Genomic DNA, 17,355 nt, shown 5'->3' with positions numbered 1-17,355 from the left:
AATGCCTCCACAGCTAAAATGACGAACATGTTTGGTACAATGGGGATTCAAACCCATAATCCTCAGATTATGAGTCAAGTGTCTTAATCACCTGACCATGCCAGGCCAAGAAAAAGAAATGCATGATGATAAAAACCCACATCATATTGGCTGACTTATTTTAAATTTATCACCTTCCAGTTGACACAAATGATACCATTGAATGTGTTTCAAACCTCAGCACTTATATTGAATCACTCCTGACATTTGTCAAAAATCACAAAATATTAGCTTGTACTGTTAATAAAGACATACACACTTCCGTTAATTACAGTTGCAATGGGCAACTGCCCTACCATTGTGATTCTTGTTTTTCAATCATTTGATTCTTACTTGGAAAAGCCAAAATATCTAGTTTTTCTCATCCAAAAGCTATCCAACCAAACAGCAATCATGTTTGTCAAGCCTCAACTAACTTTAAGGTGACTTCCTGGAACTATGTATATTCATAAATAATGGGACTGTCAACTGATTAAATTGGAATGTTCCATAGCTGCCCAACAGGGTAGTTATTTTGTAAATACTTTTGTTTTCTCAAGGTAGGTCAAGTGACTTAAATTCTCTTGAAGAAAACCTCAGGGGACAACCAGGGTCAACCAGTGGAAACTGTTACACTTACTTCAATATATAAAATGTGAATAACCAGCTTACAACTTAGAATGTCCCCTAGTGGCTTTCACAGCCATTTTAATCTGTAAAAAAGCTATGTCATTTTTTGATCCAAAATTTCAATATGATAGGTTATTTGTTTAGTCTGCTTGCAGTTTCATATTTTTTTAAACCTAAATACAGATTTCTTTTTAAGCTTAATACATTATAGTGGAATTCTATGGTATCAGTATAGTTATGATTTTTTGGTTATTAAACTGTAAATATAAAACCTTAAAGTTTGTTCAATATCATCCACTTGTAAAATTTAAAAGGTTTAGCAACCTATGTCCAGCAGCAATTGAGTTAAAGGTTGCAGCTAGAAGAGATAATTGTTTGCTTTATTTTTTTATTCATTGTTCTATATCAAGAAAAATAAGTTTCATAACTTATTTCTAAACAGCAATAATATATATACATATATAATTCATAATAACTGAAATGTGTTTAAACATTACAAAATATTTATCCACTTAAACACAGCCAAGACAGAGAAAACTAAAAGTCCATTTTATACTAAGTACACCACATCAATGAAAGTTATGCAATGTTGGTTACACACGACTGGAAGATTGATATAATAAATATATAACTTTACAAGACTTAAGGTACTTAGACTAAACATTTTAATTTTGTATTATAATATGAATAGCATGAAAAACAGCACAGAAGTTTTAGAAGTTGCACAAATAATATCCGAGATTTTTAGGATGAAGTTTTTTTTTAATCATAACATGAAATCACTTTGCACTCAGACAAGTAATGAAACAAACTCAATATTGTTACAAACAATCCAATTTTTGTGTAAAAAAGAATTTTAATCTTTACTAAAATTTTACCAAATTTTGTGAAGATACACATGCTGTGTCAAAAGTTATATTGCAAATAGTTAACATGTGCAAATGTGCAAAAGAACTAGTGTATATTATACTGAACCTGTTGCAAAAGGGTCAAACTAAAGTGGTACTGAATTAGCATGAAGAAAAAGGGAGTTTTAGGCATGGGAGTCATTATAATTGCTCAGCTAGTGGAGCAGCAATTTGTACATGGATAAGAGGCATTTGAAGGATTCTAGTTGGCTTAATGTGGTTCTTCCTTGATTCAAGTCTTCATCTTTGCTTGTAGTGAAGGGGCAACAAAAGTTAGAGCAGGGATCAGGGATCATCTGTATCGGTGTGGTGTTGCAGAGGTAATCATCTGCAGGAGAACTAGAGTCAGGTGGGAGGTAGTCAGTGGAATAATTGAGAAGAAAAGGTGGGAAGGGTACACTTTCAACTCATAGTGATATCTATGACAGTTACATGTGTAATTCACACAACTGACAAAAATTCCTACTGGAAAGTAATGGAACACTTCCCATTACTCTGTTGTTATATGCTCTTCTGCAACCTCTCCAAACAGTAAGGCACTAATGGGGAGCCACATGGTACATCACACTGAGAACTTCTGGGGAAGTCTGTATAAATCTCTGGCCAGCACACAGTGGACATTAGCTCTGTGTATTGGGTGCTCTTACTGACCATTTACTGATGTACAGTGTGTTTCACAATGAGTGAGGCATTCTTTAAGTTTTCTTTCTCTAGTGCATAAACTTATGTAAATAAATGAGAAACAGATAGAGACTTTTATATGCAAAAACGGCTCGTTTGGGTTGAGAAAATATTTTACATAGAAGAGCGAACAACGTTTCGACCTTCTTCGGTCATCGTCAGGTTCACAAAGAAAGAGGTAACTGACCGGAAGCTGACCACATGTTTGAAAGGGGTTGTGTAACTGAGTGTCGGAATGTAGAGGGCGGTATTAGATGTTTGAATATATAATTTTATTTATTTTATTATATTAATATAGGTATAAAGGCATTCCTTTATATTGGTTTATTTTGGGTTTAAGTTGTTGTATAAGTAAGGCTTCTTTAATTTTGCATTTTATGTTTGTTTCTTTATTTAGTATTTGAGTGTTTTCTATGGTTATGTTGTGTTTATTTGACTTGCAGTGTTCGAAAACGTGTGAAGGTGACTTTTTATGTTCTTTGAATCTGGTTTCCATTTTTCTACTTGTTTCTCCAATATAGAAGTCGTGGCAGTTATCACATTGTATTTTTAGATATAGACTGTTTTAACTGATAATATTTTATTGTATGGTGAAAAATGTTTTGCATTTTGTATAAAAAACAAACTACAGGGTTGTTATTTGAAGCATACTTGTACATCAGAAGATTTCTGTTGTGAATAAAGTGGTCTTATTTATGTTATTTCTAATTTCTTGGTAATAAATTTTCTGTGATAAGGAAATTCAAAAAATTCTTATGATTTCAAATGTTGCCTGAATATGTAATGACTCATCCAATTCCAACTGCTGAACCAATTATTGGTAAAACATTGTGTAATATGAAATAACTATGCAATTCTCATGGTGGGCTCTGACCCATTTTCCACATCCATTTCATTACTTAATGTTACCAGGTATAGAAAAAAATGCTAGCCATGGACTTTGAAGATAAGGAGGTGATGATCTAAACTCTGTGGCATCTTTGATATACTGTTGTCTTTACCAGTCAGCTCTGCTGAGGTACAGAGAGGATTCAGCAAGATGAGGATGATCAAGACTAATCTTAGATCTTGTCTGAGAGCCAACAGGATCACTTATCAGCTTATGGTCATGCTAAGCTCACCTTCAATAAGTGACTTTGATCACATAACAGCAATCTCTCTTAGGAACTCAGTATCACTTCACACAAGAAGGTCAAATACTGACAGGGCCCAAACTGAAAAAGCAAGATGCAGAAGAATTATGAAGATGATGATGAAGGAAGAAGCCAAGAAATTAATGTTAAGAACCACACTGAATATCAACTCTGATGCATACTAGATTTCCCTTCATTATTTATTCTGATTAGGAAAAACACTAATTTAAGTTTAATATATTGGTTTTACTTAACTGTGGTTTTGATTTAGTCTGTTACAGATATATAGAACTCCACAATGTTTCCTTATTTATACTACCATGTGAAAATCAAAAAATTAATTTATCATCATTAAAGAGCTTTCATACTTTCAAGCCTTTTATTATAAACATTGTTTATCCTTTTTCTTTTTCAGAGTTGTCATAATTAAACACCCAATTTCCATACTGAAATTATTTAATTTGGCTGCTAACAAACTTGATTAACAATTGGAATAATCCAATTCTCCATCTTTAAACAAAACATTGTAATCTTTAGGGAAATACTTTTCATTATTGATAACAACCATGTTCTTCTTATATCAAAACTCATGTTTTCATTTTGATTAATTTTCTTGTATTAAATCGGGAGAACAATGCAAGTATTTCCAATTTCATTGCTTTTAGTATTTACAGTATATATACTGCTTGATCTGCAACTCCATTTCCTTTCAACATCAGCTTCAAGATTTAGGGTAAAACTACCATATTAAGATTGTTGTTCCAGATATTTTAATCTGAGGTAACTACATTAAAAAATTGCTTATAATAACTTTAGAGTGTGCATTAGTTACATCAATAAGTCTTTTGTACAGAAAAAAGTCAATTTTTAATAAAAGTATTTTTGCTAAAAATTAATGATTCAGTAGAGAAAGATGAGTATTGAGTACTACATGTTTTCACTTCTTTTATCAGAAACATTACCTGCAAAATTACGCAAATTAACAATTACAAAATAGATAACAAATGTGTCTTTTGCTTTTCTTGCTAGCTGCCATTTAGTTGATCAAACTTGAAACTTTTGTGAAGTACTCAAATAAATAAATATTAGTAGTAAAAATAACAAATTACAGAAAAGATTTTCAAGATTTGTAATAAACCATTGGTAAAACATTTGTATTTAGATATGTATTATATTGACTACTATGATGAGATATGCACCCATGATATTAACCCTTTCTGCATGGGTTAGGTCTCGTAACCATTTTGTACTTGTTATAGTTTTCATGCTATTACTTTTAAATTATTAAATGTATGTTCATGAAATTTGACAGATTATTAGTAAACATTACAGTGTTTTCATACAAAAAATATACAATTTTTTTTTTATATTAAGCTTTAAGAGTTGTTAAGCAATGTTTTTCTCATGCCTTTATATTTTCACATGTTGCTTATTCCAATATGCAAAGTAATTTTCATTTTAAGATTAAAAATACTTTTATGCATCAGAAAATTTTCAAATTTCACATTAAATCCTTATAATATCCAGATAGTTTTACCAAATGTTGCTTAAGAATAAATTTTATATTTTATGTTAATTTTGCCAACAAATCTCTACAGATTCAGGTGACTTGACTGATCTGGTAACCACCACATAAAAGTAGTAATATAAATTATGCCTTCTTCATTCTAAAATGACTAGAGATTATAAAACAAAAACAAATGTTTAAACCAAATAGCTTAAATCTCATAACACACACAGTGTATAGATTATTTTTATTATGACTTTTCAGGCATGCCTAGCTAACATTACAGAAATTACAATGATGTGGGGCATGTGTACTCATGTTACTGAATCTAATAATATAAAACTGACCTTTAGTTTTTACAAAGTGATCTATCTTGACTGTATTTTGTAAAATAGTCACATTTCAATAATTATGCATTGTATATGTATATAGATTATTATTATTATTTACAAACAAGTTATTTTTTTAAATATAGAACAGTAGATAAAAAATAAAGCAAACAACTTTCTCTTCCAGTTACAGCATTTGTACTCAGTTGCTGCTTGTTATAACTTGTCAAGCCTTATGAAATTTCGCACATGAAGGATATGAAACCAATTTTTTTGCAAGTTTTACATATACAAGTGAATAACCAAAAAAAAAAAATCAAATTATTTTACTGATTGATACCACAGAATTCCATAATAATTTACCAAGTTTAATAATTAAGTTGTATTTGTATCTAGAAAAAATTCAAAATTTTGAAGAGGTTAAAGACAACTTACCAGCACAAAGATTTATTTCAAAAGAAAGAGAGGATGCCATTATATTTGAAAATGACTAAGACAGTCACTAAGGGGATGTTCTGAGCTTCCAATTCATTATTTATATCATACATAAATAAGTGTATATAAGGGACTGATTCCAAAAATGGAAAGAGGCAAGAAGAGAAAAACTGTTTGATTCACAGAATGTAGCAATAGATCAGCAAACAGAAATAATAAAAGGTTTTATTTTATATTCTATTTTGTCAAGATTGATAATATGAGTTCCTAATTTAGACAAAACTATAAGCTTTGTATTTTGACATCACAAAAATATAATCTGAATCAGTGCTGCATTCAACATACCATGTGACATGCATAAATACTTGTTAGGCATTTTTTCTATTATTTAATTTTAAATTAAGAAATTACATAATGTAAAATATAAAAACTTGAACTATAATTAACAGTTTGATACCAAACTTAAAGAGATAAATTCATAAAATAGAAGTTCAATAAAATTTTGAATGCAAGTCAGCAAACACAATGACATGGACTTAGAAATGGCCTTTTATGAGAGGGTCAAAATATAACAGAAATCCAAAATAATACTTTAATACAACTCAAACATTATCACTTTTAAAAACAAAAGTCATTGAATACACAACTGCCCAGGTCTAGGTACATGTATTAATAAACTATACAACATAAATTACAATGTTATTAATTTGAATAAGTAAACTAGGAAAATAAAAACCTTAATTAAATACAGCAATGTTCCACAATTAAACCATTTCACAAGATTTTATTAATTGCTGATCTTGAGAAGCATTTACATCTCAAGTGACTGGCTATTAGTATTAATCCACATAATCTTTTGTAATACTAATACTTCTATGTCACTCCTATGGGAAGCTTATGTACCATGTACCATATTATTTCAAATTTAATACTTTTTTTTTCACATTTTCCCAAACTGAAAATTTGGGGTTCATCTTAAATTCAAGGTATTTTTGACTCTTTGAAAGTAGCAAAAATATCATTTTCCTTGAACAAAGGTTTTTGAAAAATATCATGCATTAACAAAGAGACTGGACTATATTTTAAAAAGAACTTAGCTTAGAAGACTAAAACAAACACGTACAAAACATCAGATTTGCTGATGTCTGCACTTTTAGAAGTGTAGTTGGATATCACCGTCCTCAGTCTTTGACTGACTTTCCTGTTGTTTAGATGCTATTTTATTTTTTTGTTTTTTTTACCAATGGAAAGCATTTTACATACAATGCCGAATTTAAAAAAAGTTGTGCTGTACACCAAAAAGATTATAGATCATGTAGCCAGTAAAATTATACAGTGAGTAAGGCAAATGTACATCATTGATATGGTATGAAAACCAAGTTGTTTTCTTGCAAGAAACATACAAAAAGTCATTTTCTGTCCCATGAAAAGGAAGACATCTTGAAATTGATGTACAAAACATCAGATTTGCTGATGTCATGTTCATGTGGAACCATCATACCCTTCAAATGGAGGACAGTGCAATGATTGAAAATTTTAATAAATGCCACTTTTACAATATTTTCTTGTTGATTTTGAGCTAATGTTGCAAGATTTTTGTGAATTTTTTAATGTTTTGGTTAATTGTTTAACATTTTGTATTTGTTTTAATTTGTTGACTTTTCAGTAGCACAGAACCATTGTTAAAAATGTATACTTGCATTTTCTAGTCATTATTCTCATCATTAAGTATAAATAAAGGATATGTCAATCTACTTAATGATCTTAAATATCTCAAACCAATCCTCTCTTTCTTTTTCTAGAGAAAAGAATTTCAGAAATCATGAAAGCCTCTCTGTCCTTGATACTCCCTGATACCATCCTAGTTGCCTCCTCCTAAATCTTCTTTAACAATTCAATGTCCTCACTAAAATATGAAGCCCAAGACTGAACACCTGTATTAAATATTTTTGTAGATACAACCTATTATTCTGTTTATCCCTCCATTAGCAACAGAACATTACTTGGATAGCTTTAGAGAATGATCGGCTTTACACCAAGATCCCTTTCTCTCATGACACTGTTAAGGTTATTACAATCTGAATTATAACTCATATTGTAACTCCTATGCAATTCTTGCATTTATCATAATTAAAACCCATCTGCCTTTACTTGGCCAACTCACTAAGTGATCTAAATCCTTTTGTAAAGCAACAGCACCCTCTTATTGGCCAACAACATGCAATACCTTGATACAATATGCAAATTTAAGTAGTATATTGATTATTTATTCCTTTATCTATGTTATTAATGAAAATCAAAAAGACCAATTGTCCTAAAACCGAGTCCTGAGGTGCAACATTAATTCAGTTTGACTGAACTCAATTTATAACAGTCCTCTGCTTTCTTCTGTTAAGCTACATTTCTATACAATTAGTTAACTTATCCCTCACACTTACAGAGAAGTTTCTTTAAAAGCCTTCTATGGCCCCTTATCAAATGCTTTCTGAAAATCGAGATACATCAAATTGTTACCCTAACCCTCATCTACATAAGCAGCAACCTTTTCAAAGAATGTCAAAAGATTAGTAAAGCAAGATTTTCCCTTAGTAAAATCATGCTGACAACCCAATAAGATTATAAACTTTGTTAAATAACTTTACAAAGCATCTTTTAACAAACTCCCCAAACTTTTCCCACAATTGATCCAAGACTAATAGTTTTCACATTTGGCAACATCCAAAACTTTAATGCTATCAGCAAATTCAAATCATCTATTGATTAAACTTTTAACAAGTCTCTTATGTGGCACCTTGTCTGATGCTTTCTGAAAATCTAGATACAAATCCACATATATAACTTCATTTATATAAGCAGTAGCTTCTTCGAAAGGTTTAAATATTAGTAATACTGGATTTTCTTGTAGTTAAATCATTTTGACTATCAAATACATTTAAAAAACATTTTATCAAATTTTCAAAACTCTTCCATCACTGACGTACAATTAATCTTGTGTACATAGTGAACCATGGTATTTGTTCATACCTTTGCCCGTCTCCTGTTTATGGCAAATGCTTCCTGTACTGCATTTGAAAGGATGTGAATGCAGGCAAAGCTCAACAACTACTTTCGAAACGATGAGACAACAGGTATGAATATTGTTGATGCCAAATTTTATTTTGCAAACAGGATATTCCATATTAAATTGTTAGGAATTAATCACATTTGAAATGTAACAAACCTTAAAAGAATGAAAATGTAAATTTACCATATGTTACTGCTGAGCAGCTCATTTCATTCAGCACGAATGAAATGCTCAATAATTATATTTTGCTGTAGGTAGTATAAGCAGCTAAGAGCTTTGGCTTTGAGTGAAACTAAGAATGCAAAATATTCAACCTTTTCAAAGCCAAAGAAAAAAACTTACATTTTTCCCATTACCGGGGGTAGGTACTTTTGCTTGTAAGGCTATAATTACTAGGGTAGTCTTTTAACACTTCCCATAAAAAGATGTATAATATTAGCCAGTTTCCAGTCTTCTGTTACCTTCTCACTGTTCAAGGGCCTGGAAATAATAACAGCAATTGGCTCACATATCCAGTTCTTAACCTGTTTCAAAGCATTGGGTAGATATTATGTAGCCCAGGAGTTTTGTCATTTGTTAAATTTCCCTTTTTTTCTTCTTAAAAAGTTAATCAATATCACCATTTTGTTTTATCTTGGGTCCATACGGCAACTGTTTAAGATGAGAAATATTGTTTAAATATGTATTTGTAAAAATTTAATAACTCATCTCATAATCATCACTCAAAATGCTACTTCCATCCTAGCATTTTGCTTATCCTTAATGTATTTAAAGAATTCTTACTATTAATGTTTACATTTCCAACCAATTTTTTTCATATTGTATTTTTTATTTCCTGTTTGACTAACCCTCCTGATATTTCTCTAAATCTCCTATCATAACAATCAATTTAAAATTCTCATGTTTATAGTGTTCTTCTTTAATGTTATACGTCATACAATGTATGACCCAACCCACTTGCAGACAACACCCTTTGTTTTCCATAAGAGAAAAATACTTCAAGTATTTCAATATTTACTTTTAAACTTTTTCTACATTTGATCCATCTCTCAAATCAATTCCGTACCTCAATTCATAACAGATAATTCTGTTGCATACATGCCAATTAATCAGCATATCCAAATTTTAGTGTAGTGTAACAAAAAAAAAAGCCTATTAATTTTTCTTACTATATCAATATATCTCACTAAGTTATAAATTATTTGTTTCTCAAACATTACATTGTATTCTGTTCATGCACCTTTCACGTAATAACTCTATCACTGTTTTACATTAAATTTTCCAATACCACAAAGGTTACTTGATATATACTATTTAACTATTTTAGAAAAAAATGGAGAGAACATTTAAATTATGCGAGGTATAAATTACTACTATTACACATCTAAATGCAAGACACTTGTAATAACTTAAAAAACTCAACCTCTAGCCCAAAACACACTATTATCATACTATACCTATTATACAGTTCATATAATAATAAACAATAAAAAGCTCACAACACATACATCATCCAAAAATCTCTGACCTCAAAAGTTTATGATAATCTAAGCTGACAAAACTCATCAATGTTAACAATTTAAGCACTGGACTGAGTCAACAATATAAAATGGGTGATTTTATTAACTATCTTCTAGCAAGTCGAATGGTTCTTCACCAGTGGATTCAACTGTTCCTTAAATCCATTTAAACTTAAAGAGTACATATCAAGATATATTCATGATCATAAATAACCTTGCAAGTAATAATGAAATTTTGTTTTCATCCCACCATACACAATGTTATTTCTTGTTGTAGTAACATATTACACCAATATTTTAAATAAACATTATGTTATTTCAGTGAAACTTTATGTGAAGTAAATATAGTAGGTTGAGAACTTGAATGAAGAAAGAAGCTATTTGTTGAATGAAGATGGTATACTTGTCTTCAGACCTAAAGATGGATGCAGTATCAAACTAAAAAAATTCTTCCCTTTTCATTAAACAGGCAATTGCAATGCATTAAAAGTCCTTACATTTAAAATATGTTATCATCTTTATAATTTATACTTGGAATATTACACGAGGGCTGACATTTCTGTAATGCAAAGTAGTTTTGAAATAACTCTGATATCAATTAAATATTCAATTTAATATTTTCAATGGTTTTTCCAAACATTTGTTTAATGTTTGTAATATAGTTAAGTAGAATAATATACAACAAAAATGGAAAACTAAATACCTTTGCTGTTATTTTTGATGTTATGGTACTTGTTGGATGTTCCAAAGAAAACCGTTACTTTATTCTTTAGCTATATCTACAAGTTTACTTAGATTTTAAATGTGTCTATATCTTTCAGAAAAAGTCCGAATTAAATTTAAAAAGGTCAAACTTAAAGTCTGATGACAAACAAGAGTCACTCAAATATTAATACCTCGCTACGGTGACAATTTAGAAATATGAAACTGGAGACGGAAGGCTTTCGAAACGTAGTCCTCTGCACTTGAATGTTTTACAATACGCGGTTGCCGTCCGTTCCAATTTTTAATTTACTAATCATGAAACTTAAAAGTTAAGCCTACCATACAGGCTTACTGTTACCTTAAGGGTACTTGCCTTTCATTAACCAACTGAGAGTAATAACCTAAGTTTAATTTACTGATATTATTAAGCTATTAAAATTTTTCAAACTAACTATGATCCTTAAAACTTTTTCACACATATATAAATTGTTCATGGTAAACATCTTACGTGACAGGAACTCTATTTCTTGTTTCAAATTTCTTTGCTCGTCGTCCGCCATTTTCTTTCTTTCCACTTTACTAGAAATAAATTGTAAAATGCGTGATGGAACATATAATTAAAACATACGTGCAACTGAGCTTTCATATAACAATAATAATAAAAAAAAATTATCAAACCAAACGCGCCGTTTTTACATATATATTTCTCTACAAGTGGGTTTTCTCGACATCACTGATTAATACCTAATACAGCTGATTTCTTTAACCATAAAATACCTCTTTTGTTGCTTAATACGTGATGCAATCATCAACTTCATCACTTCTTTGGCTAAGAAAAATTATTTGAATTTAACAACTTAAATTAAAATTACATATTCTCTGAATCAGCAAAAAATAAGATGACAATTTAAATTACAGTTGTTGTAGAATGTTGAATACTCAGGTAAAGTGAATCTAATAAAAAAACCTTAGATTGAAAAATTATGCTGCCAAAAAACCACTGAGCGTACAACTTATATTAATCAAATCAAAATTGGCGTCCATGGTAGTAGCTGTATTTACATCATAGATAAGTTTTGCAGAAAAAAAAATCATTCATTAGTTAGGTAGGCCCCCTTTTTTGTTGTTGTTCATTTTAGTGCATGATTGTGAATAAAACAAATTATGCGGCTTACCTAAATACAAATGAATATTTGTTGTAAACTTCTAACCAATGCTGTCAGAGTAACTACCAGTTTGGCCGCTAATTTTAATTTTATTCCTTCAAGTCGCACGCTAGTCCTTTTTTTTTTTTTTGGCCACCTTTTTTCAGACCACAGGTATTTCTGTTTAGATATCATGACTTTTCATCACGATATACACATTGAAAAATCACAACAAGTAAGCAAATGACACTTGATAGTAACCAACATTATCTTTAGATTTACAACCCCATTATTCGGAACAGACCTATACTTTAGAAGAACCAACTAGATTCTTTAAAACAAATGATTGCATTTATTTCTGCCTAGAACAGCTGTATTTAGTCCGAATGAGAATAAACTAAAATCTATTCACTTTTAATCCCAGATGAAAGTGTGGTAAAATGTTTGGGTTAAAATTGAGCTCTTTTTTGCAGAATAACTTATATTTAGACCAGTTTAACACCTAATCGTGAGTTCTAAACGTCTAAGAGTGTACCAAGTTTTAAAAAAATCCATTATATTTAAGTATGTTTATTTTTTTGTATGTACGTAAAATAACTTTTCAGTGTGATCGTACGAAGAAAAAATCCAATAAAAATTGGAGATTTCATATCTGTGTATGAAATACAGGTTCACAAGAGAACATCACTGAAAGTATGGGATAGTTTGGATTACCATAGTCTGAGCTACAGTAAATAGAAAGTTGTTAAAATATCACTCCTGTCTTAATAGTATACACAGTTTGTCACGGTGTTGTTTTCGTTGTACGACACTCTACCGCTTGTTTTGATATCAGTTTGGGTTTCAAAGGATACGGCAGCTAAATTACAATAGTGGCTTATAATGCTTAAAACCAGATTTCAATAGGCGTGGTGGGCACAACACAGGTAGCCTACTGAATTGCTATATGCTTAACTACAAACGTAGCTCTGATTCGTATGCAGAATGTTTGAAAGGGGTTTTCTAATTTGTAAGATCAAAAATCAACAGATATTGTGTGATGCACAATCAGCATACATAGCATGTTAATACTAGACGGGAGTCTTAGGAGGATGCCCAGACCAGAAATTTGTAAAAATATAAGTGCTGTGTCACTAAATCTGGAAGCATTTTTGCATGAAATATAGCTTAAACAATTGCAGAGTTGTTCACACAAAATCCATAATAATTTAATAAAAAAATTCAACAAATCATCATTCTGTTATAACATTGCATGGGATGCGAGACTAAAATTAGCATAAATACGTATGGTTTATTATAGAAAGTACTATCCTGTCTACATGCATAGTAGTCATTAACTGTTAATTAAGTTATATTACAATTTAAAACAACTTTGTAAAATGATAGTATAATAGCTATCGCAACCATTGGCTATCATATATGTGCATATATGTATATATGCACTTCTAAAACAATGTCGATAGCAGTGTTACGATGATTACGTATTAAAGTTAGGGCACTAAGCCTCTCTTCGGATTGTGTGCACCTCGACTGACGGAGAGCAGATTCCAAGTGTTCACACGAACATGAACTTAGCTGTAGTGTGGCAAAGAGTTTCAGTATCATAAAGATATTTGGTAAACTGAAGCACGCTTTTAAGCAATCAACCATTATCGAGGGCTTGTCCAGAAGAGATCGAGAATTCAATCTTCTCTTCAACCCATGAAGTTCTTCATAAAAAAATCTGTCACCAAATCTGTCAACATCTGCACACAGTTTGCTGCAAAACGTTCACCTCGGCGACGGTAAACACGGGTCCTTCCATCCTGCCTGCGAAGCATAAAACGTGATTCATCGCTGAAAAAAATATGCCTCCATCGTCGGTGAGGCCATACCCGATATGCCCAAGTCCACTGCAGCCGTGCTTGACGATGTTGCTGGGTGAGGATGACACCTCTGACTGGACGTCGAGGTCGGATTCCTGCATCTCGTAGACGGTTGCGTACGGTCTGATCGGAAATCCTACGCAGCCCTGGTATGGTCGAGGCAGTAGACGTTGCAGTGGTGGTTCTATCTCGAAGGTGACGTAACCGGATGTAGCGATCTTGTGCGGGCGTGGTCACACGAGGTCTGCCAGATCGTGGACGGTCACGAGTTGATCCATGTTGTTGGTGACGATTCCATAGCCTTGTGATGGTGCTTGGGTAGAAATTCACAGCTCTGGCAACATCTGATCGAGATTCGCCTGCTTCCAAGCAACCAATGGCGTTGTTGCGTTGTGCTTCAGTTAGTCTTGGCGTAACTGTATTCCGTGTCGGTGGCTTAACACTGAGCTATGGAAACCGAAAACCCGTCACTTTTATAGGGATTTTGCACATGTTGCACTTGCAGAACATGCAGATCTCTCAAACAAATTTATTGGACACGCATGCGTTTTGGCGAAAAATCCGATGTTTTCCTGCACAACTTTTATTGTCATTTTGATCTGACAATCAGTGCCTTAACACGTGTAACATCACATACTCTGAGCTTGTAACGTTATTACATATATTTCTCTTTAAAATAACAAAAATATCCCTTTTGCGTTTCTTGTTTTGAAGAGTATATATTCTCCACTCGCCTGTTGAGATTGTCGTTGATCGTTTTTTTTTTTTTAATTTCGTGCAAAGCTACACAAGGGCTAGCTGCGCTAGCCGTCCCTAATTTAGCAATGTAAGAGTAGAGGGAAGGCAGCTAGTCCTCACCACCCACCACCCACCGCCAACTCTGGGGCTACTCTTTTACCAAGGAATAGTGTTTGTTTTGGAATTTCGCACAAAGCTACTCGAGGGCTATCTGTGCTAGCCGTCCCTAATTTAGCAGTGTAAGACTAGAGGGAAGGCAGCTAGTCATCACCACCCACCGCCAACTCTTGAGCTACTCTTTTACTAACGAAAAGTGGGATTGACCGTCACATTATAACGCCCCCACGGCTGGGAGGGCGAGCATGTTTGGCGCGACGCGGGCGCGAACCCGTGACCCTCGGATTACGAGTCGCGCGCCTTCCGCGCTTGGCCATGCCGGGCCCCATGAATAGTGGGATTGACCGTAACATTTTAACGACCCCACGGCTAAAAGGGCGAGCATGTTTGGTGCGACGGGGATTCGAACCCGCATCCCTCATATTACAAGTGGAACGCCTTAACCCACCTTGCCATGCTGAGCCTGGTTGTCGTTGAATAACTCGTTGTATGCTAACATTAATTTTAAATTGTTTACAATATTACTGTTGTGCTGGAAGATACAGTTTGAATAGCCATCTCCTTTCACTCTTAGTGAAGTCAGTTTTTTACTCTATTGTTCTGTTAAGGAAATATCAGAAACAATGTCTTTGGCGTGGGTGTTGCAAATTTACAAAAGTTTTTTCAAGTAATAAATTCTTCCTTAATTTCGCAGTTGTCATCAACAAAGCGGAGACATATTGGTAAGTGTTCCATTTTTGTGAGTTGGGAGATAAATATGTAGTATTTATTTTTGTTTCATATAATACAAATCAGTTTTCAGTATTTTATCATTTCCAGCATAGTGTTTCATCAAGGTCAGAAAATTGTTAGGATTTTTTTACTATCTCCACGAAATTCCAAGCCTTGTTTCCTTTAAAAATTACAGGAAAAACGTGATGAAAAACATGCTTATCCTGAGTTATACGTGAGTGAAAAGCAGTGTTGGTAATAATATCAATTCTACTGATGATGGATTTTAAGTGGAAGTCTTCAAAGTACCAGCAATCTGAACAGAATCACGATGATAGAGGAGCTTAGAATAACTGCTTAAAGTATTATTAATTTTTACCCACATGTTAAATGATTTGTTGACAAGTACCACTTTATCACAATGATTACGCACTGGAAGATGGATAGCACAAAGACCACAAAAAATTCCATTCGATTTTAGGCTGTGTATGGATATTTTTGAATCCAAGCTATTTTAAATTTTCGGCTATACCTCTGAGAGAAGTTGATTGGAATTACGTTTGGTGGTTCCACATGTTTGCAACGATAAAAATATTTTTCAGCATGTTATAGATTGCTAATAGCTTGACATTTTTCATCAAGTGATTTTTGGATGTTAATAAATTGTCAATGTACGACTCAGTAACTACAAAAATACCATGACAAATCTCTGATAAATCCATATTTATATTGTGTAGTACAATTATGATGATCCAGAAAGGGTGGAATTGTCAATGCTTGAAGCACTTTGAAGTTCAGTTGCCACAAGAATATAGCTCAATAATATCAACCTCACAAACCTGACTTTTATAAATGGCAAACAGAGAAACTGAACTTGTGATTATGTTGTGTTTGTATCAGAAATGTCTGAAAACAAAATATATACAGCAATTTCAAAGAGGCGATCAGATTTAATATAACTCTTTAATTTACATGATACATAATATTTATTATAAAGATTGTTGTTGTACTCATCTATATGTAGATGAATTATAATATAATGTATAGGTATTCATGGATTAAACACAAGCTTTGTAGTTTAAAACATGAGACATATGCATAGCACAAACAAATTAGCTATTCTAATTGCAAGTCAAAAGCATATTAGCTACGCAATACTGTACCTTGATCATCGTGCGCCAGTTATTTTCCAATGTTGTCAAAAACATTCATACATCACTGCAATCAGCTTCAGTAGGCACTTTATTCTGTTCAGTAAGTGTCAAAGGACTAGCTTATATATTGTATACTATGTAGTTCGCGAGGCAGACTGCTACTCTTATAGCAAGTAATTCTCAAATGTGTTTAAGATTAATACAGTTCTCAGCTTATTTCATGTGCAAAATAAAACCTACAAAATGCTTAAATTTCAAAACTCGCAATCACTTTATAGCTCTATTTCCGTGACGCAACGAAGTTTCATGTGCTCAAAACCACTATTAACATGGCCACATGGTTAGAGAGGTTGACTCAGAATATGCGGCTATTGGGTTTGAATCTCCTCGCACAAAACATGCTATCTTATAAAAGGAGGCATTATAATATGACAGTCAGTACTATTATTCATTGATAATAAAGTTGCCCAAGAAATGGCAATGTAGTATTTCTAGTACTCTAGTATTTCACTGCTAATTTAAGGACAGCTGAAGCAGATAACCCTCTTGCAGCATTGCTCGAAATTTAAACCAAACCATTTCACCAATGTTTCAGTTTAAGCTTAAAGCAAGCATTATGAATTTGATAGTTTATATAGCATATTTAATCATTCTTGAAACGAGAGTTTGTGGCTAATTCGTTTACGTAATTGTTT

The 17,355-nt window shown here is 32.4% G+C and overlaps 1 protein-coding gene across 12 annotated transcripts in view; it reads right to left on the bottom strand.

The window, feature by feature from the left end:
• LOC143240860 (uncharacterized) overlaps positions 1 to 11,875 on the bottom strand; it is a 71,812-nt gene extending 59,937 nt beyond the window's left edge. Inside the window, exons 1-3 of one of the 12 annotated variants that reach the window (XM_076484059.1) lie at positions 11,675 to 11,709; positions 11,439 to 11,509; positions 9,048 to 9,185 (exon numbers count right to left, since the gene is read on the bottom strand). Coding sequence is in view for 4 of the 12 variants with exons in the window: in XM_076484049.1 (XP_076340164.1) it covers positions 11,439 to 11,509; positions 11,675 to 11,748 (145 nt within the window). In the remaining 8 variants the exon portion in view is untranslated. Of the gene's footprint in view, positions 1 to 3,358; positions 3,452 to 9,047; positions 9,186 to 10,928 lie in introns of all 12 variants that reach the window. The other 11 variants (XM_076484051.1, XM_076484062.1, XM_076484049.1 and 8 more) reach the window with 11 other exon arrangements.
• Positions 11,876 to 17,355: the final 5,480 nt, after the last annotated feature.

This window comes from Tachypleus tridentatus, chromosome 13, assembly GCF_004210375.1.
Source record: "Tachypleus tridentatus isolate NWPU-2018 chromosome 13, ASM421037v1, whole genome shotgun sequence".
In the NCBI taxonomy this organism is placed as follows: domain Eukaryota; kingdom Metazoa; phylum Arthropoda; class Merostomata; order Xiphosura; family Limulidae; genus Tachypleus; species Tachypleus tridentatus.
This window is presented reverse-complemented; position numbering and strand designations above follow the sequence as displayed.